Below are 23,217 nucleotides of genomic sequence, written 5' to 3'. Positions count from 1 at the left end.
TATTATTTGACCAGTGAGGGCACTTTTATTATAGTTTATTTCAGTCTTTGCACATTCTGACAAATTTATAAAAAAAACAATGCAATGAAATCAGAAGAGAATTATTTACCAGTATACAAAGTCTATTGCCCAAACAACAGAGGCACTTTTGACACAAATTTGAATGTCCATTTTAATCTTTACAAAATTCTTAAACATTTCAATACAAAAAGCAAATCTGCACTGACAAAGAAATAATTTGCTTAAACACGGTGTACATCATCAACAACCAAGGAACAACCAATGATTCCAATCAAAATGATCAATCTTTACACATTTCAATTAATTTCAATGTAGAAACAATTCTGCACTAAAAGCAGAAGGGTTATGACTGTTACTTTGAAAAACATCTCTGTCATTAAAGCGAGATGCACAAAGTCTCATTTTCCCGGCCAATAAAAGAAGGCACAGTGGACATATTTTATTTCAATATTTGCACAGGCCATCTTTAAGTTTTACATTTCACTATGAAAAAACTGTGCCTTGACACAGAGGTGATTTGCAGAATAAAAGGTCCTTTTCTCTTTGTCTGGCCAGGAAATAATAAAAACATCTGGATTCCTATCACCACTGTCACGAGTCCCTTGAAGATCATCATAAAGTCCTTGTTGTGGTAGGTGGTGCTGGCGACCTGTGGACCAAGATTATCCGATCTTGGGTCGGGAACTGTCGGTAGTAGACATAGATCATGACTGTAGCCATCAGCGCTGCAATGCCAACACCTATTGACAGTCCGATACCTACACTCGCTGGATGCACAAATTAAAAATAATTTAATTTCATATTAAAACACTAGAAACGTGTCATAAAGAACATTGTGTGTACAAAATACTTTCATGACAAGGTAATTTAGCTGGTCCAACTTTTAATATTTGATTGTTTTCTCGCCTTGTCCAAACCATCCCGTGGTCCAAACTAACTCTGAGTGCGCCCACCCCTTCCCCTTACCACCGCCTAGGGTTTATTGCACGTTACATTTCATGAAATAAAACTTAATATTACAAAATATCTTCATCTACTCTTTATGAATATTTGATTCTCTTGGCTTTATAGCATCCAAAGTGTAGGGTTAAGGTTAGGGTTAGAATTAGGCTTTCGGTTAGGTTAAGGCTTATGGTTAGGGACAGATGGAGTGTAGGGTCCAGGGTGGAAGTTAAGAATTCAGTTAATGTAGGAAATTACCGAGGAGCAGGATTGAAGCATAATCCTTACTTTAGTGGTGGCAGCGGTGGGATATATAATAAGCCACACCATCGACCTGACTAGTGACTCCATAATCAGGGCCCTGTTTCATAAAGCTTGTTATCAATGGCAAGTTACAATAAATGTGATTAGCTATGAAATCACTACAATAATGATTGGCTGAGAGGTAGGATTTGTTACAAGAAGTTTTATGAAATAGGGTTCAGAGCGCTATTCTTACTTTAGTGGTGGCAGCTGTATGATATAAAGTCACACCATTGTGATGACAGGTGACTCAAACCAATATGTTACCCTTTAAACAAATGTTTGAATAAACCATGCATAATTAGTTCATTCCTTAATTACCTCCTGCTCTCATCCGCATGTTCTGGACTGGGCTCTTAGTAGGGCGCCCTCCAGGTCGCCTGGGTCTACCCCCTCCTTGACCGCCCCCTGCATTGTTTCCTGTTCCTCTTCCGTTGGCGCCTTGTCCAGGGATTCCATTGGTGATGCCTGAAGTAAATACAAATTTGATCAAGATCCAAAAGAAGTGATCGTTTTTCTAAGGAAATTTAGCTTAATACCCTACTAAATGGCATTCTTTTGTCGTCAAACATTTATGGTATCTTTTCTGCCACAATGCAAAGGACTTATAGTGTAAGGACAGCATATAAATGCAAAAATATTGTCAGAGTAAAATAACAGTATACTTCATGATCAAAATGTGTAATTTTTATATCATTATTTAGACATTGAATGAACTTGGCATTCTTATAGGGGATCCTCTTAAGAGGGAGGGAGACGGTAGACCAAATTCAATATGTGAGTAATTTGGTTAATGCATAGTCTTTTATCGGCATTAGAGGTTAGGAATAGTAAGCATACCGTATTCAGTGAAGAATGGAGATGGTGGGGAACATTAGGTTGATGTGTTGGCGTTAAAACCTATTTTAAAGAGAATTCAATTAGATATCATTTTCTTCTCTGCTACCAACTTAGATTTAATTCAGAAACAATGCAGGATAACGCATTTCAATACTGATTTGAAAATCCACCAGAAGTTACCTGGGCACTGTCTAACTGGCATAATCTGATCCTGGATGAGGGGTACATTGAGGGGCGAGAGACCCGGTAGACCCACTTGAGCAAACACCCCTACTAGCACCTGTTTAGGTGATAACTTCAGCAGGTGGATGTGGAAACCAAGCATACCAGAAGAACCTAAAATATAATACCACAACATTTATTGACATCTCACATCAATATTCCTCTTCTTTTACTTTGTCTTCATCCTTTTAACGTTTCCTTCACTGATCCTTTATAATCATTCCACCTTCTTTTTACATTTTGTTTGCTAATTCTACTGTTTGTGCAATTTGTTCTCTTCATCTTTATACTTTCTTTATAATTGTTGTTCCATTCTATTTGTTTAATCCATCTGAAATTTTTCAGATATTCCTCTTCCTTCATTCACCTTTTTGCCGTTTATCTTCTGATCTCCATAATATTTTTCTTCTGTCTTACTTTTCTGTCTTTTCATTTTGTATTTATCTTTTTGCAATATTCATATCAATTATTATTACTTAATTGTTTGCATCCATTAGTTAATGATCTGATATCTTTAATGGCAGATCACAGAGTATTACTCTGTGATCTATGTACTACACATACAATCTACATGTCTTACATCCATCATTTATATCCAACTTCAAGTACTCCAACAATCTTTCAATTTTCATTTTTCCCTTCATTTTTACAATCATTTTATCATCATTGTATACAATGAACTATAAATTAATGAAAAAGAAGAAAAAAGTAGAATAATTACTTGTAGATAAAATGCAAAATACAAATTCAAATGTTCAAGCTCATCATTTAGTATGAATAAAAATATTATTGCAGAATAATCCGCACCTTGATTCTTACCCGCGACGGTAATATTTTCATTATGGGTTATACTCTTCTGCCAGAAGAATCTATCAGTAGTGCTAGAAACACGCATATGAAGAACAACTGGGTCTCTACAGTGCTTCAGTACAGTCACAATAGTGTAGTTGTGACCCTGAAGAAGGAGACAAGGGAAGGTTAACAGCTAACAAGCTATAGATACAAATGGCACTCTTTGAAGGGCAAAACTGAGAATGAAATTTGATTAGAATATGTTCATACAATATTATTTGAGATGACTTATCAACAATTTGAAGAATTGGCATCAAAATTAAGAATAGCATCATTAAGTATTTAATTGTAATCAGATGCAAAGAGATCATAAATATATCTTGCTCATATAAGTGGGAAAGAAAAAACATTCTAAAGAAATAGGGTAATCATTTTAAATTTGGATAAAAGAGAACGAACTGGGGAAAAATACTGACATAAACTCTCCCCAATGAATAAAGCATCATTTCTGGCAACAAAATAATAAAAATGAATAAGTATGAATCATTCCCGAGGAAGGAAATTATGTCAATAACAATATTTAATTTGTATTCCTATTCACCCAGATTTACGGTACTGAGATATTGAAAACAGAACTCATAAGGCAGGCTAAGATATATGTATAGTACCTCAAATTCCCCAGTGCAATTGTATCCACTGCAATTCTCTATTGTGGTACATGACGTAATACCATAACCTGGTCCAGCTGATTGAATCAGCTCTGTTTCTACGTTCCTCCAGATGAGGCACTCATCCTGATGGGGTGTTGACCCCGGTGCAGCAGGGGATGAACCAGTGGGGGCGACTGAGTCTGGAAAAGGGTAGAATGATCGACAAATATTAGGTACAGTATCTTAGAATAGCTACTCCTTGTTCTTAAACTACTCCTGATTTTCTTTGGTATTAATTGTTATATTTTTTGTTTGTCTTTTTCTATCCTCACATTTTCTAAATTCATGATTAATCTAGCTCTCTCTCGCTTTCCCTCTGATCTCATTTTATATTCCTGTTCTATTTTCTCATTAGTTTCATCACTTTTTTAATATTCATATATCCTTTATATATTGTCCACCCTCTCTCTCTCTTTCTCTTATATCTCTTCCTTCTCCAGATGACATCTTTTATTTGTCTGTTTCATCTTATGAGTGCTTTCTATTTTTCCACCTTCATCTGTTATGTCTTGTTTATTCAGCTTTATTAAACTATTCCAGCAAGTCTGGGCACAAGCACTTTAGTTTCACTTGTCGATACAGTCCCAACCAATCCCTCGCAGAAAGATCCTCTGACCATGCTCTGACCCTGTGGTAGGAAATGAGTGCTCTTCATCAAGGGACATCTAATGGAGACTCATTTATTTTTAGACTTTTGTCCTCAAAGCTGCAGACTGAATCCTAGTTTGTTTTCATGAAGGAAATGTGCAGCATAAATAATAAGTTAGTGCACTCATTTTTCCATTAATGATACATTTACCCTTGCTTATTTTATTCTTTCCCCTTTCCATTTATTCTAGGACAAGTCTAATTCTTTATAACTTGTATCTTGTAGTCTTGTGTTGATTTCAAAATGTAAGTTTTAAGAATAATCATATCAAAGTGTATTTTAAAACAAAGTATCTTTCATATTTCCTGTAATTTTATATGCTCATTGTGTGTACAACTGATTTCAATTGTTTAAAAAATATAAGATATACTTACTGCATGGTGGGATAGGAATAGCAACCTGATTCAGTAAGCCAATGTCAAAACATGACATCCTATTTATGCAGCTTCTCACTATAAACTACAGGGAAAAGAAATGAAGGAAGAACATATTTTGAGATGTATTCAAGTGGTCAGAACCAAGCATACAAGGCCTCACATGCTTCATGCTATACTGCACAGCATCAATGAGTAATAATAATCCTGAGATGACTCGGGCTGGGGTCTAGGGAAAATAAGCATTATACCAATATCAAATTGTATCCCATGAAAGATTCTCTTATTGGTTCATACCTACGTGAAGGTAATTTTGTTTCTAAAGAAACTAACATCGGATACTGAAAGAGATAAGTAAAAAAAAATATTTGTTTTGAAATGCTGTTCCCCTTTATATCTTGTTTATTTCCCCTTTATGATTTTGTTGTTTCCCTTGAAATCTTAACTAAATCATTATTTCCATTTTCTTAATCATTTTCTCCACAATCAAGAACCCCAGCTCAAACTTTCCTCGCATATCCAAGCCCATTTTTGTTCCTTCAATCTAGCCCTGTAATGTCTTGGCACAACCCTTGATACAAAATGTTCTCTTCCCTTCTTATTGAAATCTATGACACACGTTCCTGATCCATACCTAGGTCAACTCATCAGCTGTGTTCAAGTCACAGATTAAAAAGGACAGCTGATTTAGAATCATATAGAAAACGAAATACAACAGTCAACCTGGACTACCAAGAAAATACCACGACTACCCTTTTTGAAAATCAAAGATGACATAAATCATGGATTAGATTAACATTTATAATTAACAAATAATTTATATATCAATAATATAATTATCTTAAACACACGAGTTTCAAGATTGTTTAATCTATACAGCATTTGTAATATCCTATTGAATCCCCTTTTGAAATACCTTAAAATAAATTTATCATATTATATAACCAGAACATGATTTTTATGGGCACCAAAATGGGGTATTCAAATTGCCCTTGAGTTGATTTCTTGAAAGTCTTAGAAATCGTGTTACTTGTACCTCCAACATAAATCACATCAATATTCCTTAAAGCTAAACTTACAAAACCACAGATAATGATGGTATAATTTTATATATTTCAAAGAATATATATCTTGCTTGGCAAAAGTTTCATTGACATATTTCAACGTTCTTTTTTGTTGTTGCAATTTACACCTTTTTAAAAACTAAAATACTAATGGGAATCGAACTCTACATTGTGCATTCAAATGCATTGACTTTGCAAGGTCCATGCATGTCTATCCTATATTAATGTAAAATTGTAAAACAACTGCCGACTGCTGACTATAGAAGATTTTTATTTTTGATCAATCACCATTCTATCATTCTCCAGGAAATGAAGAAGTGAATGTATAAGAATGACTTACGGAAGTAGTCATAGTCTCGAGGTTCAGGTCTGGCTTCATTGCCATTTTCACAAAGGCAGTTCGTTGAGGAAAGATCATATCTAAACAATGATTAACGAAGAAAATAAAGTTGACATTACATAAAAGCCAGGCTGCACTCTTGTCATTTAGAGTTAGGGAAACAATCCTCGTTTATATAAGTGCCATGGAAATAATGATCTATCAAGTCTAATGGCCATTGAGCATGATTTAACTAATGTCTTTAACACAAATTAAATCAGATGGTTGAGATAAATACTGCATTTACTGGCCTTTATCTTTATTTGGGTATATAATTCTGAATGGAATATTCTACATTCAAGGAGAGCTAATGTTTTTTAAACAATTATTTTTTAAAGGTAAATAGGCAAAGCCATGCAATTACCTAATAACTGAAATATATGGTATATGTGTAGGCATGGAAAGATCATCATTTTTTACTACACTCATCACAATACAATAACTTTCAATGTTTTTATCCAATTTAGAACCTCACAACTTTCACAAAGAAATTGTACTGCAGAAACTATCCAGATTGTTCTAGTATTCTAATCTCAGCTCCACTTACCCACGATGATATCCTTGGAGCGGAAAAACTTATACTGCCAGCTTCCCACTGCAGTTGATATGGCGACCGTGTATGAAAGAGGGCTATCACAACCATCCATCACTAGACTTATATTGTAAGGAATGTTCTGTGGAGACACATATATATATATATACACTTTATTAATATATTAATCATCAAATAATTGATTGATCGTTAACAATTTTGTGAAAAACCGAGTTGTGTGAAAGAAGGGAAAACAGAGAATTAGATTGGTAACAGTTTTGATGAGTTTGATAAAATGATCAAAGTTATGAATGTTTGAAAGACGAGTTTATTAAACCTTTGTAATATTTAAATGCTAAACTTGAATGTCTTGGGGGGAGGGTCTATCCCATTTGTTGTAAACTAAATAAATTTCATTTCTTTACTAGTTCTACGCAACTTTCCCTTAGTGTTATGCTCAAGACTTATTATTATCGATATCATATGGGAAGTATCCTTCAATCGATCATATCCTGCTCTGTTTTGAAAAATAGATTTGTTGTTGTTGTTGTTGTTATTTTGTTTTACTGATAAAATTGAAGTGACATTATGATTTGCCAGATATGACATTCTCAAATATAGTGACCACAACTTTCAAAAATCTTAATCAACCTATTATCTTATCCAGTGGCGTACGCAGGATTTTTTCAAGGGGAGGGTTTTCAAATCGGGCCCAAAATTTCTCAACGACTCAGCCAGCCGCTGAATAAGGGGGGGGGGGGTAAGCGTGCACTTTTTTTTTTTACGAGTCCCAAAAAAATCGCAACGACTCAGCCAGCCGCTGAATAAGCGGGGGGGGGGGGGGGGAGGGGTAAGAGGACACTTTTAGTTTTTTGGGGGGGTCTCGAAATTTGACATTTTGTCCAGTTGGGGGGGGTAAGGTCACCTTTTTAAGGTCACCTATTGGCAATTTTTGTTTTTATTATTATTTTTATTATTTTTTTAATTTATTTAAAAATTCAACAAAAAAATTCAAAAGGGGAGGGTTTTCCAAAATAACATACAAAAAACATACACATAAAAAAAAACTCGAGGGGGGGGGGTTTAGCCCCAAAACCACCCCCCTGCGTACGCGCCTGATCTTATCCAATCTTGTTTTTTGTTACCACTGACAATTTTTGCCTGATGGGTAGCCACCGCTATGTTCAGCTGAGGAGGTAATAAATTAATCATACTAACATAATGCAACAAACTTGCATAATGTTGTAATATCCCTAAAGAACAGGATTACAGAATGTGTGACAGTTTATACCCTTGGAGAAAATAATCCTTTCAATATCCTGAGAACTGCCAGAGGAAATCATCTTTAAAACTACCCTCCATCTTATTATCTCCCGGGCAAGTTACTTTTCGAAAAATAAAACGGAGAGAGTTTATACTCAGTAAGCTGTGACTTAACAAGGAGGCATGCTCAGATATCTTCTGATGACTACCCAAATTAATGTAGCCATGGAGACATGACCGTAAGTAGCGAGCTTGGTTGCTAAATCAAGCAATTCCTGTTTAGAAAGTGCCCCCCTTTTGAACAGGAACCGACTTCCTACGTTAAACCTTCTTCGACCTTCAATACAGGTTTGATTCGTTACAATTTAAAGCTGATTCCCTCTTACTAATATTTTTTTTCTAATTGATATCTAATTTCAATTTAATTTTTTTTTCTTGTGACTAAATAATATTGCTTTAAATTATTTTTTAAAAAAGAAACAGCTGTTCTAGAGGGGGTGGGAGGGAGGCTTAAGGCTCAACCCTCCCTCGATTTCATAAAGCCCCCCCCCCCCCGCCCCCAACAAACACCAAAATAAGGACATTTTTTAAAAAACAATACAAAAAATAAAAACGCTTGATTTTAAATGAGTTTAAGCGAGGCACATGTGCATGTAGAAAATGATGCAAGAACTCCCAAGCCCCTGAAAGTCCCCCCCCCCCCTCAAAATTAAATTTTGTTAAATAGTTCCTGAACAAATGATCAAACATATTTTGCCGATCTCAGGTTTTTTTGTGTGTATTTAGTATGTTTTTATTTTTTCATTCTAATTTCTGGCTTTGCAATAAAATCTGCACTTGTTTTTATAATAAATTTTTCAGTTTACTATAGATCAGCCAAAGATAACAGGTAAAACTTAGTGCTTTATTAGGGTGAGCTAATTAGGCTTGTACAGGCTTTCATTCATGGACTTTAAGTACTTGTATTATATCACACATCTGTGACCTTTCCATAAGTTCCTTACATCTGTCACCTGAAGAAACAGCAGGCCTGCATCTCCACAAAATCATATGAGGCCTCTCATAAGCTTCGATGCAAGATGTTCAGATTTCTCAATTCATTGACCTATAACCAATTATCAATTACTGACATTAAAACATGTGTTGATTTGTGACATGAAAGTTGCAATTGATTTAGATACAATTTCTAAACCATGCTTTAATTCTATATTCACAATTCTCTGAAACTGTCAAATATCCTCAGTTCTGGAGGCAGTTTGGTAACTTATCAACAAAATTAATGCAATTTGAGCAGTAAATCACATACCTTTTGCTTTGTTTGATTTTGTAATCATTTCCCAGTTGACAATTTTAAAGACTCTTTGTTTTGCATGTGCTTCAATCATTCAGATACATTGGATGAATTACAAACACTTTAGGGAATAGTGTTTGTAATTCATTCAATGTATCTGAATGATTGAAGCACATGCAAAACAAAGAGTCTTTTAAATTGTCAACTGTGAAGACCCTTACTTGATAATGTTGTTCGACATGAATATAATTATATGTCATGAGTGGTCTTATGACCAATTCAGATATTCACATTAGCAAGCCTGATAAAGGCACCAGCATTATGATTATACTTGCAAAATTAGTGTTGTATTGGTAGCAATGTTAAAGCAAACCAATTACCTTAATCAATTAAATATAATATGTAAAGTGCATTCTTTACATTACAAAAAGTATGTATGTTTGAAAAGTGAATAAAGGAAAGATAGCATAGCGGGTAATCACTGGAAATATATTTTTTGTCTTGTTGAGGTAACATCCTCCTTGCTTGTCAATTAGATGTCATGATGCATGGGCTATAAATATCACATTCACTCACTATTGGAAGAACTTGATGACCTTTACAGTAATCACTGAACTGGATTTTTTGAAAGTTCATTTTGCAGGCTCTTTTTGCTAGTTATCACAATTCCTTTTAAATCCATCCCCTGAATAATATGTATGAGACCCATGGATTATATGGGTTACTAGCAGACAGTCATCACATATCTAACATGGAGCAGACATATAGGTTTCTTATTTTCAAGTTCTCCTCAACTTGTCATAACTCTCTTGGTGTATATTAAGTTGACGACATGCAATGTGGCAGCATACACTCATTGTCGTCATGGCAACACAGAGGTACCCATCACGTACGTTAGGATGAATCACGGCTGGCGAGGAACAAACGCCTTCCTGTAGGGGACTTGGATCGCTCAGACATTGTACGTTCTTGATACCACACTTTGGAGAGAGATCGAGCGTGTACTTTGAGTGAGTGGGTTAAATAGTACTTTGTCTGACTCACCTTGCGACTCCAACCTACTACATTGCCAAGGGTACAAGTTAATGTGATATATCCCTTTAACCACTGCCATTTCCTCACTTACCATAACACCATCAACTTTTGTGCTGATGAAATGTTCACAACTTTTACGATTTTCTTTTCAGATTTGCAAGGTTTCATGGCGCACAAAATCACAACTGACAAAAAACTACATTTTAAAAATGGCTGTTCAGGTTTTGCAGTAGGCACTGTGTGAAGTAGTGTTTTCAATTATAATTTTATATTTCTCCATTTTTGATAAAGGTCATGATTTAATTTCTGAATAAGAGAGAACAATAAACTATGCTATGATTGATAATTCGTGAAACAATATAATGTAAGGATTAGAGGCATTAACTGTACTGCATTGTATACAAACATATATATTTTTTGAGGACCTCGTAACACACCAATGATTTTAAAGATCAAAATCTCAGTTAAATTCTGTAATTTTAACTTTTCAGATGATTGTGCGTAATCGAACAGACAAAAGACAAAGGGGTCCATAACACTAAGGAGAGTGCACAATGCTATATTGGGGTACCTCAAAGACATGATGTCACTGTTAAGCAGATAATTACAAACAAGAGCTTGCCAATTGATGTTTTTAATCTTGATCAACTTGCATAGCCTGTCTAAAAATGGAAACCTGGGAGAATAATATGTGGGATTTTAAGTAAAAGGCATATTATAATTATGCATTCATTATAATGTTTAAATATATTTAGAGATTCATAATTTAAAAGGGAAATGTTTATACCTTCAAGGTCAAATTAGGTTGGCAATATACATCTAGATAACCTTTTATTTCCAATCTTGTACCACCCTCTCCCCCTAACTGTCTACCTTAAAGAGCCTTGGATCCAAAATTCAAAAAAAAAAATTTTTTTTTTTTTTTTTTTTTTACTAGAAGCAGAGTCTTTGATTTTTTTTTCTCTCGAAATATTACATGCAATTATTTTGATTATCAGACTTGAGCCTTATTTAGAGCAAAATATTTAAAAATACACCATTCACAATTGAGCAAAGCATGCACCAAACTTGCTCTCCTTATGAATATCAAGTCCAACCTCTGAGGCCAAGAAGGTTAATTCAATCTGATAATGAGCTACTCCAAAGATCATCCCCATCTCACTTCCTGTCATAATTTGCCCTTCGTTAAAGCCGATTAGATGCTTGGCCCTTATTACTAGATTTCCTGCCCCAAATGAGCCCTCTGATTAATGTGTATTTGTGTGATCATGCTAACATCCTAATTTACTTAGCTCATGTGCATGTACTTAAAGGACAATAGGAAGATAGCCAACAAGAGGGACAAGGTCAAGGAAATGATCAACAAAGGCTTTTAAAAACGTATATATTTGTTGTTTAATTTTTTCCCTTAGTTTCATGTAGAATGCCATTATTTTGAAGACACCTTCATAATATGAGACAGGTATAAAAAGATCTAACTGCACTGCAGGATATCAAATTTTCAAAAATAGCTTGAATGTGTGAATCATTAAAGTGCGGGTTCATAGAAAATCACAAATATGGCAAATAGCGTATTACTAGAAACTGGTAGGCTAACAGATGTCCATCATGCAAGTTTTAGGTCAACTACATATCCGTGATTTATAAAAATACAAATAAAACAACCTCCGTAGCATCTGGGATATGCGAGAGATTCGCTGGGAAAATAACGATGTTTTAATGCCGTCACAATATGAACCAACCCTGCCCAAGCAGACGACATCCCATAGAGAATGAACACAATTGCAATGCTTTTATTTCTCAAATTATAATGGGTTTAGTGTATATAAATGTGATGGCATTTTACACCATTCAAAAAGGGATATGACCCCAATTCTGATAACTAAATTCTTTTGTTTGTAAATACACAGGATAGGGGTTAATGAACACTCAAAGAAACCACACTTTCAAATTAAAAAACCTCCGGAATGATAGCATGGACGTCATTTGTTCCCTCTTGAAACGCTGAACATGCCTGTATGCAGCTGAAAATACAATGGCGTTTTACTTTGTTAACAAGCGACGGGTTCCTTTTTTTTTAAAACCTTGCATTTTTCATCAAAATAAAACCATGCACGGGGTTTAAAGTGAGGCAATAGATTAAAAATTTCGCCTGAGGTCATTGAAGTAAGAGAAATAACTGAAGAAAAGATGACAAAACGGGCACTGAAATTGTGTGAGATGTCATGGGACATCGTCTGCTTGTGCACATCATGTTCAACATGTGACGTCATATCTCGGCAGCGACCGGGGAGCTTTGCAGGTGCTATGTCGGGGCTGTATCTAAGCGTTTTGTAATTTTTAATAATCATTACTTCGAATGTTTCCAAGCATTGGCTTTTGACAACCTTGGCCAATCAAAGTGTCACCTTTGCAATAATGACATTAAAGTTAGTATTTTAAATCAATGAACCTTCTCTTTAAAGCAGCCACATCTGTTCTCAAAACCCACTTGTAAAAAAACATAAGGAGGTCAGTGTGAGAAAAATATTGACACTACACTTACACTTAGCACACGAAGTGCAAGTAAAGATGACTCTCTCTTCCTTACACGATTTTTCGAATAAACGAATAATACTATAATGTTCATTGATATACCGAATCACAATTACCTGATTTGTACATTCTATATTTACCATGTATTTTAACCCAAGTTTTGTCATAAACATGTCATAAATACAATACAACATGCAATGATAGTCAAAGATCGTTAAAACTGACCAATTATATATTATATACTCAATTCAATACCCATAAAGGTTAACTAGTGTAATGTAGTTGTGAAAAATAAAGGGTACAAAAGAATGAAGATTGAAATGTTGAAGAGAGATGAGTTAAATGAAAAATAAAAATAAAAATATGATTAGAAAGGACAATTAGCGAGTATTAAATGAAGCTTGGATGAAAAAGAAACAAACAAATCAGAATTATTAAAGGAGGCGATTTTAGGTAATAATTACAAGTTCGCATGAGATTAAATATACATGATGCATACAAATATAAAAGTATAGGTCATGGCCAGAGAATGATGAAGATTGTTATACACCATCATTCCATCACATTAAATAGACTGTAAGGTGAAAGAATTAAAAGTGATAACCTACTCCTGATCTGACTGAAGGCACAGAGAATATGGTTCCAGAGCAAGATATTCCACCGCATCCCGTTGCCATGGCACAGGTATGAGCTCTAGGGAGGGTCAAAGAGGTCACTGTACTATTCATTTTCGTGCAGTGCACCTGGGCTGGGATCACTGTTAAAAAAAATTGGTCATAATGAGTGAGTGTAGAATTGTTGTTTGTTTGTTTTTTATTAGTTATTCAAATTATTAAAAAATAATTTATTTGGTCAAATTCATTGTCCATTAAGCATTTCCACTTGAAAAACATTAGATTCCAAATGCATCCTAATCAGTAGTGTAATGCGATGAAATATCACGTAAGGCATTATTTTGTTAAAACAAAACTTCCCACAGTCCTAACAATATATTTGGTACCATTTCAACTTTACTTCACAGTTACTAGAATGTCAGAGATTTTTCTTATCAGAAACATCAGGAAATAAAATTATACAAATGTAGCAAAGGTTTTTAAACTTCCATAAAACTGATGACAATTATAATTCCTCAACCAGCATTTATTTCATATTTCAAAAGTCAAATGTATACCTTGCAAGTCTATATAAAACTGCTTCTAATATTACAAAGTTTTGTTAACGTTGTTTAACTCTGTCAAACATTCATTCTCTGTGTTCCTATTCGAGGACAGTTTGACTTACATCAATATTTTTAAATGTAAAATGGGAATTGGCTTAATAGACTGATCATTTCACAATTGAGAGTTTACCTGCTGTTGTACATTCTCTGACAGGGATTATGAAATCAGGGAAAATGGGATATTGGAAGGTGATGAGAGGAGTAGGTCCAGAGAACTTCATTCGCAGCTACATGGAGGAGAGGTTTGTGAAATAAAATTTCATTGGTAAGTGAAAATCAGTCCTCATTTACTGTTTATTTCAGTGTATTAGCAGATATAGACAGTTAACAGTTATGCATAATGCGAAATATAGAGCAAGTAACCAAGACAATCAAAGATTGTTTTATCACCCTCCTTTTTCTGTTGTGTGAGCTAATACACTATCAAGATTATTTTCGATTCCGATATCATTTTAGGGGTCTTACAGTTTTGAATCCATAGCATAACTTTTAGTAGTTGTATCAAAACGGGTGAGAAAATATGAAATATTCACCTTGCCATGTACCGTAGACAGGAAATATAAATAAGTATATCCAAGTTAACAATAATCCCTTGTTTGAAACATTTTGGCACAATCCCATCCTGGCACACATCATGTCTGCTTAAAGAAAAAGGTTTTGTCTCGAAATGACACTGACATCAGACGTTATGACATCTATGCATTATCTCTGTGAATATCCATGTATAATACTTGTGTGCTTCCTCCTCCAAAACTTTCTCAATATCTCTAGTAATCTTTTTTTTTTAAATGATTCTCCACATTACTACTATCTGAACCAATGCAAGACTCAATTGTCATACAAAACAGCAATATTTTCACATTCAGGGCCATCAGTCTAGGATTTCCTTTACACTCATGGCGAATGTACTCAAATAGCATGCAGCTGCTTTTATTTTGAAAGATATCTCATGATAAAACTCGGTTTAAATCCATTGTTTTAACTCTTATCTTTATCATGTGAAGAAAGTAAACAGAAAAAACAGTTGCTGTCGTAGTTTCTGATGAATTTATCTCACATATTATCGGCTGTCCAAAAGAAGGCCTTAAGAGCTATGTATTGTCAATTGCAGTGATGGCCTTCATGCGGGCAGTCAGTCGTATTGCAAAGGAAAAACTTGAACTTTAGGAAAGTCATGAGTGTATTTTTTTACAAGAACATAATATACATATTAAAACTGTGCATCTGTTTTTGAGGCAAAACTGAAACTTGAATGAAGAGATATACATTCAAACATCTGGAACTATTATTTATCACTCATGCATATTTCCGCGATTAGACTTACCCCTATTTCTAGTCCAGCAGCTAATTTTCTAAAATGAACTTGAACTGATATTTGGAGTCTCATGCCAGGAAAAATGTTGTATGTAAGACCTGAAAGGAATGGTGAGAAGAAGGAAAACATGAAGATGTTGAAAAATAACATCTAGCAACAGCTTGTTGATTGTCAAAGCTGTTAAAAAAAACTAACAACTAACGAATTATGACCCATAAGCTAATTTGAAAATCTGTGTAGTTATCTCTTTCCTACAAACTTGTTTCCTTGCTTGGAATAATAGCATAACTTGAAACCTTGTGACATGTCTGTGATCTATTATGAATTTCTTAAAATGCCTATTCGTTCCTGTATCCATCATTTGAATGCTTGCCCTCATGTCACAAATTAAATCGTATACACTCTGTGATGTATTATTCGATTATTGTCTGAATTCCAAATACTATTAATTCAATCAACAACAAAATCAAACTACTCAATAAAACATACATTTGTATGAATCATAGTTATTGGATAAGAAACATCTGGTCTTTTAAAGTGCATGGGTCATGATTCAACACAGTTGCAGATACTTTTGTAATTGATTGGTAAAATCAAATAACAGAAAGCACGTTTAGATCATGTTCTTAGGATAGTGTGGGTGGGGGTGTGGGTAGAAACTCACCTGGAATTGGGTATGTATTTCCATTCATGACTGTCTGTTCAAAGTAGACATTGTCGGTATTACTCAGCACCAGTAATCTCATCTGTGCAGGTGTTGTACACGGGAAGAGCTTGATGTCAAATATGATATCCTTGCGCTGAAAGAAAGAAAATGTAAACAACTGAACGCAGGTCTCTAAAAGTTACTCCATTAGAACAGGGGCATGCATCCACCTGAAATGGCTGGACATGGCTGAATGGCACTCCAGAAGCAACTAGATAGTTGTATCCAACTAAGTATGGCATGTTAAAGTTACTCCATTAGAACAAGGATGGATGCAATAGCAAGATACTATTACACTGAGATTATTCTTGAAGAAACAAGATATTTAATAGAACTGTAACTTGTTATAGTTACTCAATTAGTGCAGGAGATGCATTAAATGGCAAGATAGACCCTACTTTCGCATTACAATGACACTTAATGAAAAACATATTTATCTAAATAATGGTCTCAGTGTAAGGGTTGAATGGAATAGCATAATTCTTGCCAAATTATTCTACAAGAAACAAGATAATAGAAGCAAAATCTTGTCTGTTCAAGGTACTCCATTGGAGCAAGGATAAAGGTGTGGCACTCTATGAAAAAACAAATAAGATAATTATATACAATTAAAAGTATGGTATTTTAAAGTTACTCCATTAAGACAAGGGTGGATGGAATAGCAAGATACTGTTAGACTGAAATTACTCTTGAAGAAATAAGATAATTAATAGAACTAAAGGCTGGTCCGTTAAAGTGACTCCATTGGGGAAGGGGTAAGCATGAAAAGTCTCATTACTACAAGAGCAGTCCGTAATTAATGTGGAATCCATCAACTAACTCAGATGAAGATTGAATAATTCATGTAGACTGATACTGAAATACATAATCTGCGAAGATTTGTTTTATTCTGAGAGAGAGGCTTCCTTAGTTCAGGCCTTCGAGTGGTGATACTGTATCACTATTTATAAAAATTAAACCAAAGTCATATAAGTGTATGTAAGAAACATAAAAATAACCTGTCTGTTCAGTTCCAGAAAGTCATTGACTCATGTAGTTGACATCAACATCCTAGACAGATGCTAGAGAAAGGTCAACCTGTTGTGCTCAAACTCAAAGTTTACATTTGATCATGAGCATGATAGGTCTGTACTAATTTCCCCCCATTTCCTTTTTGTCTTGACCCTAAACTTATCGGTTTTCTGCGGTATAATACGAGATTGAATTATATATTTGAAAATGTTCATATTATTGTGATATTCAGTCATAATAGAGCCGAAATAAAGAAAAAAAATGTATAATACTTTAAAGGATTTTAAAATAAGATAAGACCTTATTCAATTTACAAACATATAGGCCTTATTTGTGTAAACACCTACCAGCATCAGAAACTTGCAGGCGAACCTTGTACAGTCTTTGGACCTTGTGCATGTAGCACTTGCAGTGGGTATCTTCCTGACATTCCTGCTGATCGATCGAATCATCTGATCCCATGCTGCACATTCTGGTTTGAAAGCAGTCTGAGCAGCTAATCAAAAACAAATTCATTCATTATTTGTGCAATTAATCCAATACTTATTTCATTTGGTTTCTCAAATTAATAGACTTGGGGGTGTTTCACAAAGACTAAGATCGACTTAAAGTTGGACTTAACTATGGCAGGCCATTCTTACCATTATGATCTTTAGATAATATTTTTTCCTTCAATAATGAGTTATCAAAAAATGTAAATTCTGTCGTTTTTGTGACCATGATTTGTACGTCCCTTGATAGACCAATGCCAGTAAATGGATAGAGCAAACAGTGGCATGAACGGCCTGTCATAGTTAAGTCCAACTTAAAGTCGATCTTAGTCTTTGTAGAACACTCCCTTGGACATATATTTTCTTGTATAAAATCATCATCTTTTACTACTGTACTTTCAGCAATTTCTATTAGAAAATAATCCATTATTTCAACCATTATCAGCTTTTCCTGTCCAGATATAATTCACCTCCATTTAACCTCTCTGATTCATAGTACTATATGATGGTCATAATCATCTTTGACAAATCACACAGACCTCTCTGACTTTGGTCATCACTGTGACCAGCTGGCAGGAAGTAAGCTGATTCTTTTCTTACTTGAGCATTTGGTACTAGTAAATAAAGTATCTTTCCTGCAAATACAGAAAACAATTACAAAAACTTCCCATTCTATCTTTTATAATGTCTGTAAAGAGCTTACAGACATAGTAGATGCATTGAGAAATCAAGAATATTTATCATCATTAATAATATTAGTATTATTGTTATTGGGTTCTTCAAATTACACAATATTTTGAAGTACAGTGTTTTAGTGTAAATTGGAGATACGTTTGAGATGCTCGCATTTCCTCAAGTATTTCCTAAAATAATTGTGACATAAACATAAATATATAAAAGAGTCAATCCACAAACTTTTGGTTGATGTATAAAATAACCAAGTACCGTCAAGATATAATGACTGTAAGTTTTTGTCAATCAAGGACAACAATGTCATAAATATGTTGGTTATCATTTTGCAACTACATATCCTCACTTACTGTCAATGGCTGCGGAGTTTTGATTTTGATGTATCTAAAGATTTTGTGATTGCAATAGTTTTCTACAACACAATGAAATTATATAACAGATAGACACGCATGCAATATTTCTATGCTTACGACGAGGTTTACAATCTAAAATTAGTAGGTAAAGGAAGTGCTTGTTGAGAGGGCCTACGGATAAAATACTGTGATCGATGTTGCCCTTCTGATCGCACTCTCTACGTACATCTCGCCCACACACTCAAGCAGCTGCGTCGCGTTGATTTGGATTTTAAGTTCTACTTTTTCTACTTCCATACGCTAGTTAAACTAACTTCATGAACTTAGATTACATCAAACCGTTCGCCCAGAGGGAAGGTAATTTTACCAAAATCTACAAAATAAATAACTTTGAAACTTACCTGCCCAAGAACTAAGAGCTAAAATGATAATCCAAATTATTCCAAAAGGTTTCGTTCTCCCCATTTTTCGTACTTTTGATCGAGGGCGACTAAACGTTTAGTATGTACAAATGTCAGTGATGTGAATGATGCACAGTGCACGTACAGTGCACAGGCAGACAGGTGAAACGTGGAACGAGAGGGACTTTCCCGTGTGCAATCAAGCGTGAATTATGGAAATATACGATGGTCACTATGTCCTGCATCAACTCAAGGTGTAAGTTTTTAGAACGTATCATTTTTTTTCTTTAGTTCTTCGTGGTGTTTTTTTCAACATAAATTGCCATTAATGATGTTAGGTATTCATACTCTTAATGATATGATTTCTTTCCCTCAGTTTCGACAATATTGTGCTCCTCGGTCCTTTGGAAAGTATGAATGAAAACTAGTTTCATCGAATGAATTCAGTTGAATGAATTCAATTGAATGAATGAGGAAGGGGACTTCATTCTTGAAGGCCTATATGAATAAACGAAAGAAAAATATAGTGAGTCATATATTATGAGAAAAGCAATTGAAATTGATTGTCATTTTTTATAAAGGTTTGATGTAGACTTGGTTGTTTTTTTCCTGTTTTTTCTTCTGTTTTTTAAAGTTGTTTTTGTTGCATTGTACCCCCTCCCTTCTTTCTCAATCGATTAATAGGTGTCCTATCAAGAGGCTGAGACATTAACAACCGTCTAAAAATTGAAAATGTAACACTCAACAGCAGGGGGGGGGGCAGTGGCGGATCCAGGATGGAGGCCGGGGAGCCGCCCCCCCCCCCCTGGCAAAAAAAAGAAGAAAAAAGATGGAGGAAAAAAAGAAGGGAAAAAAAAGAAGGAAAAAAAGAAAAAAAAAGAAATAAATAAAAGGGGAAAAATATCAAAGGTATCATTATTTGCTCATCTGACCGTAATTAAATGCCTAAAACCCCTTGACTTCCGGTGGCTCTGCCCCCTGGACCCCACCTTAGGCCCTAAGGCAGACGGCTGGATGCTAATCTGACGGTAATTTAATGCTTAAAACCCCTGAGCTTCTGGGGTCTCGGCCCCCTGGACCCTCACGCCAATTAGTGTCCAGCCAGTGTCACAAATAAGGTATCAAAATAAGTTCATCTGACCGTAATTAAATGCCCAAACCCTAAGTTTCCGGGGCTGCACCCCCTCGACCCAACCAGGGACCCTAAGGCGGGCCCCTGCATGCTTGTCTGACCGTTATACATTCCTAAAACCTCTGAGCTTCTGGAGGCTCCACCCCCTGGACCCCACGCCAATTAGTTACCTGCCAGTGTCACAAATAAGGTATAATTATGCTCATCTGACGTAATTAAATGCCTAAACCCCCGAGCTTCCGGGCTCTGCCCCCGAACCCAACCAATGGCCCTAAGGCGGGCCCCTGGATGCTCATCTGAACGTAATCTATTGCCTAACACCCCTGAGCATCCGGGGGCTCCGCCTCCTGGACCCCACGCCAATTCGTGACCTGCCATTGTCACAAATAAGGTATAAAAATATGCTCATCTGACCTTAATATTATTTATTGCCCAAAACCCCTGAGCTTCCGGGGGCTCCACCCCCTGGACCCCACGCCAATTCGTGACCTGCCAGTGTCACAAATAAGGCGTAAAATATGCTAATCTGACGATAATTTTATGTATAAAACCCCTGAGCTTCTTGGGGCTCCGCCCCCTGGACCCAACACAAATTTGTGTCCTGCCAGTGTAACAAATAAAGTATCAAAATATGCTCATCTGACAGTAATTGATTGCCCAAAGCCCCTGAGCTTCTTGTGCTCCGCCCCCTGGACCCAACACCAAATTGTGTCCTGCCAGTGTCACAAATAAGGTATAAAATGTGCCCATCTGACGATAATTTAATGTATAAAACCCCTGAGCTTCTTGGGGCTCCGCCCCTTGGAACCAACACCACTTTGGGTCCTCCAGTGTCACAAATAAGGTATAAAATGTGCCCATCTGACAATAATTTAATGTATAAAACCCCTGAGCTTCTTGGGGCTCCGCCCCTTGGAACCAACACCACTTTGGGTCCTGCCAGTGTCACAAATAAGGTATAAAATGTGCCCATCTGACGATAAATTAATGTATAAAACCCCTGAGCTTCTTGGGGCTCCGCCCCTTGGAACCAACACCACTTTGGGTCCTCCAGTGTCACAAATAAGGTATAAAATGTGCCCATCTGACAATAATTTAATGTATAAAACCCCTGAGCTTCTTGGGGCTCCGCCCCTTGGAACCAACACCACTTTGGGTCCTGCCAGTGTCACAAATAAGGGATAAATGTGCCCATCTGACAATAATTTAATGTATAAAACCCCTGAGCTTCTTGGGGCTCCGCCCCTTGGAACCAACACCACTTTGGGACCTGCCAGTGTCACAAATAAGGTATAAAATGTGCCCATCTGACGATAATTGAATGTATAAAACCCCTGAGCTTCTTGGGGCTCCGCCCCCTGGACCCCACGCCAATTCGTGACTTGCCAGTGTCACAAAAAAAGTATAAAATTATGCTCATCCGACGATAATTTGATGTATAAAACCCCTGAGCTTCTGAGGGCTCCGCCCTGGGAAAAAACGTGTAAAAACACATTCATTTTACCTTTTGGGCAGATAGCCCCCCCCCCCTCGTTCAAGGGGGGGGGGTGCGATTTTTCAAATTTTCGAGGGCCAGAAAAAAAAAATTAGTGCTCAATACCCACCCATCCGAACCCGGTAGGCTCATCATTCACAGGCCACCATCTCCTAGCCAGGAACTATAGTTATACCTAAACTAAATTCTACTAAGCCTCAAAGGCGTACAGAAGAAAAGAAAAAATATGTACCTGACTAAACTAAGCATTACAAATATTTTTAAACCTGACTGGGCCTGCCGTTCTCCTACAATGTAAGGGGCGGTGTCCGGTAGGCTCACATTCACAGGTCACCATCTCCCAGCCAAGAACTACCTAAACTATATTCTACTAAGCCTCAAATGCGTACAGAAGAAAAAAGAAAAAAACATGTACCTGATTAAACTAAGCAACAAAAAAATATATATATATTTAAAACCTGAATGAACGTGCCGTTCTCCTACAATTAAAGGGGCGGTGCCCGGTAGGCTCATCATTCACAGGTCACCATCTCCCAGCCAAGAACTACCTAAACTGAATTCTACTATTAAAAGCCTCAAAGGCGTACAGAAAAAAAGAACAAATATGTACCTGATTAAACTTAACATTAAAAATATAATGTAAAACCTGACTGGGCGTGCCGTTCTCATACAATTAAAGGGGCGGTGCCCGGTAGGCTCATCATTCACAGGTCACAATCTCCCAGCCAGGAACTACCTGAACTAAATTCTACTATTAAAAGCCTCAAAGGCGTACAGAAAAAAAGAACAAATATGTACCTGATTAAACTAAGCATTAAAAATATATTGTAAAACCTGACTGGGCGTGCCGTTCTCCTACAATTTAAGGGGCGGTGCCCGGTAGGCTCATCATTCACAGGTCACCATCTCCCAGCCAGGAACTACCTAAATTAAATTCTACTATTAAAAGCCTCAAAGGCGTACAGAAAAAAAGAACAAATATGTACCTGATTAAACTAAGCATTAAAAATATATTGTAAAAACTGACTGGGCGTGCCGTTCTCCTACAATTTAAGGGGCTGTGCCCGGTAGGCTCATCATTCACAGGTCACCATCTCCCAGCCAGGAACTACCTAAACTAAATCCTACTAAGCCTCAAATGCGTACAGATGAAAAGAAAAAATATGTACCTGACTAAACTAAGCATTACAAAAACCTGACTGGGCGTGCCGTTCGCATACAATTTAAGGGGCGGTGCCCAGTAGGCTCATCATTCACAGGTCACCATCTCTCAGCCAGGAACTACCTAAACTAAATTCTATTATTAAAAGCCTAAAAGAACTACAGAAAAAAGAACAAATATGTACTTGATTAAACTAAACATTAAAAAATATATTGTAAAAACTGACTGGGCGTGCCGTTCTCCTACAATTTAAGGGGCTGTGCCCGGTAGGCTCATCATTCACAGGTCAC

General features: G+C 36.1%; 1 protein-coding gene across 3 annotated transcripts in view; it reads right to left on the bottom strand.

Annotated features, from left to right (window-relative positions):
* The window catches only part of LOC585829, a 36,495-nt gene continuing 13,278 nt past the window's right edge, over positions 1-23,217 (bottom strand). Inside the window, exons 1-14 of one of the 3 annotated variants that reach the window (XM_795270.5) lie at positions 19,139-19,546; positions 17,551-17,699; positions 16,151-16,286; positions 15,496-15,584; positions 14,302-14,398; positions 13,561-13,709; positions 6,844-6,970; positions 6,258-6,337; positions 4,854-4,938; positions 3,789-3,970; positions 3,136-3,283; positions 2,287-2,442; positions 1,588-1,734; positions 1-788 (exon numbers count right to left, since the gene is read on the bottom strand). In XM_795270.5, coding sequence (XP_800363.3) covers positions 634-788; positions 1,588-1,734; positions 2,287-2,442; positions 3,136-3,283; positions 3,789-3,970; positions 4,854-4,938; positions 6,258-6,337; positions 6,844-6,970; positions 13,561-13,709; positions 14,302-14,398; positions 15,496-15,584; positions 16,151-16,286; positions 17,551-17,699; positions 19,139-19,202 — 1,764 coding nt within the window. In that variant the 5' untranslated portion in view covers positions 19,203-19,546 and the 3' untranslated portion in view covers positions 1-633. Of the gene's footprint in view, positions 789-1,587; positions 1,735-2,286; positions 2,443-3,135; positions 3,284-3,788; positions 3,971-4,853; positions 4,939-6,257; positions 6,338-6,843; positions 6,971-13,560; positions 13,710-14,301; positions 14,399-15,495; positions 15,585-16,150; positions 16,287-17,550; positions 17,700-19,138; positions 19,547-23,217 lie in introns of those variants that run through there. The other 2 variants (XM_011667634.2, XM_003724762.3) reach the window with 2 other exon arrangements.

This window comes from Strongylocentrotus purpuratus, unplaced genomic scaffold (genome assembly GCF_000002235.5).
Source record: "Strongylocentrotus purpuratus isolate Spur 01 unplaced genomic scaffold, Spur_5.0 spur5_scaffold_6, whole genome shotgun sequence".
Classification (NCBI taxonomy): Eukaryota; Metazoa; Echinodermata; class Echinoidea; order Camarodonta; family Strongylocentrotidae; genus Strongylocentrotus; species Strongylocentrotus purpuratus.
The sequence above is the reverse complement of the archived record's forward strand: the minus strand, read 5'-3'. Positions and strand labels throughout refer to the sequence as shown.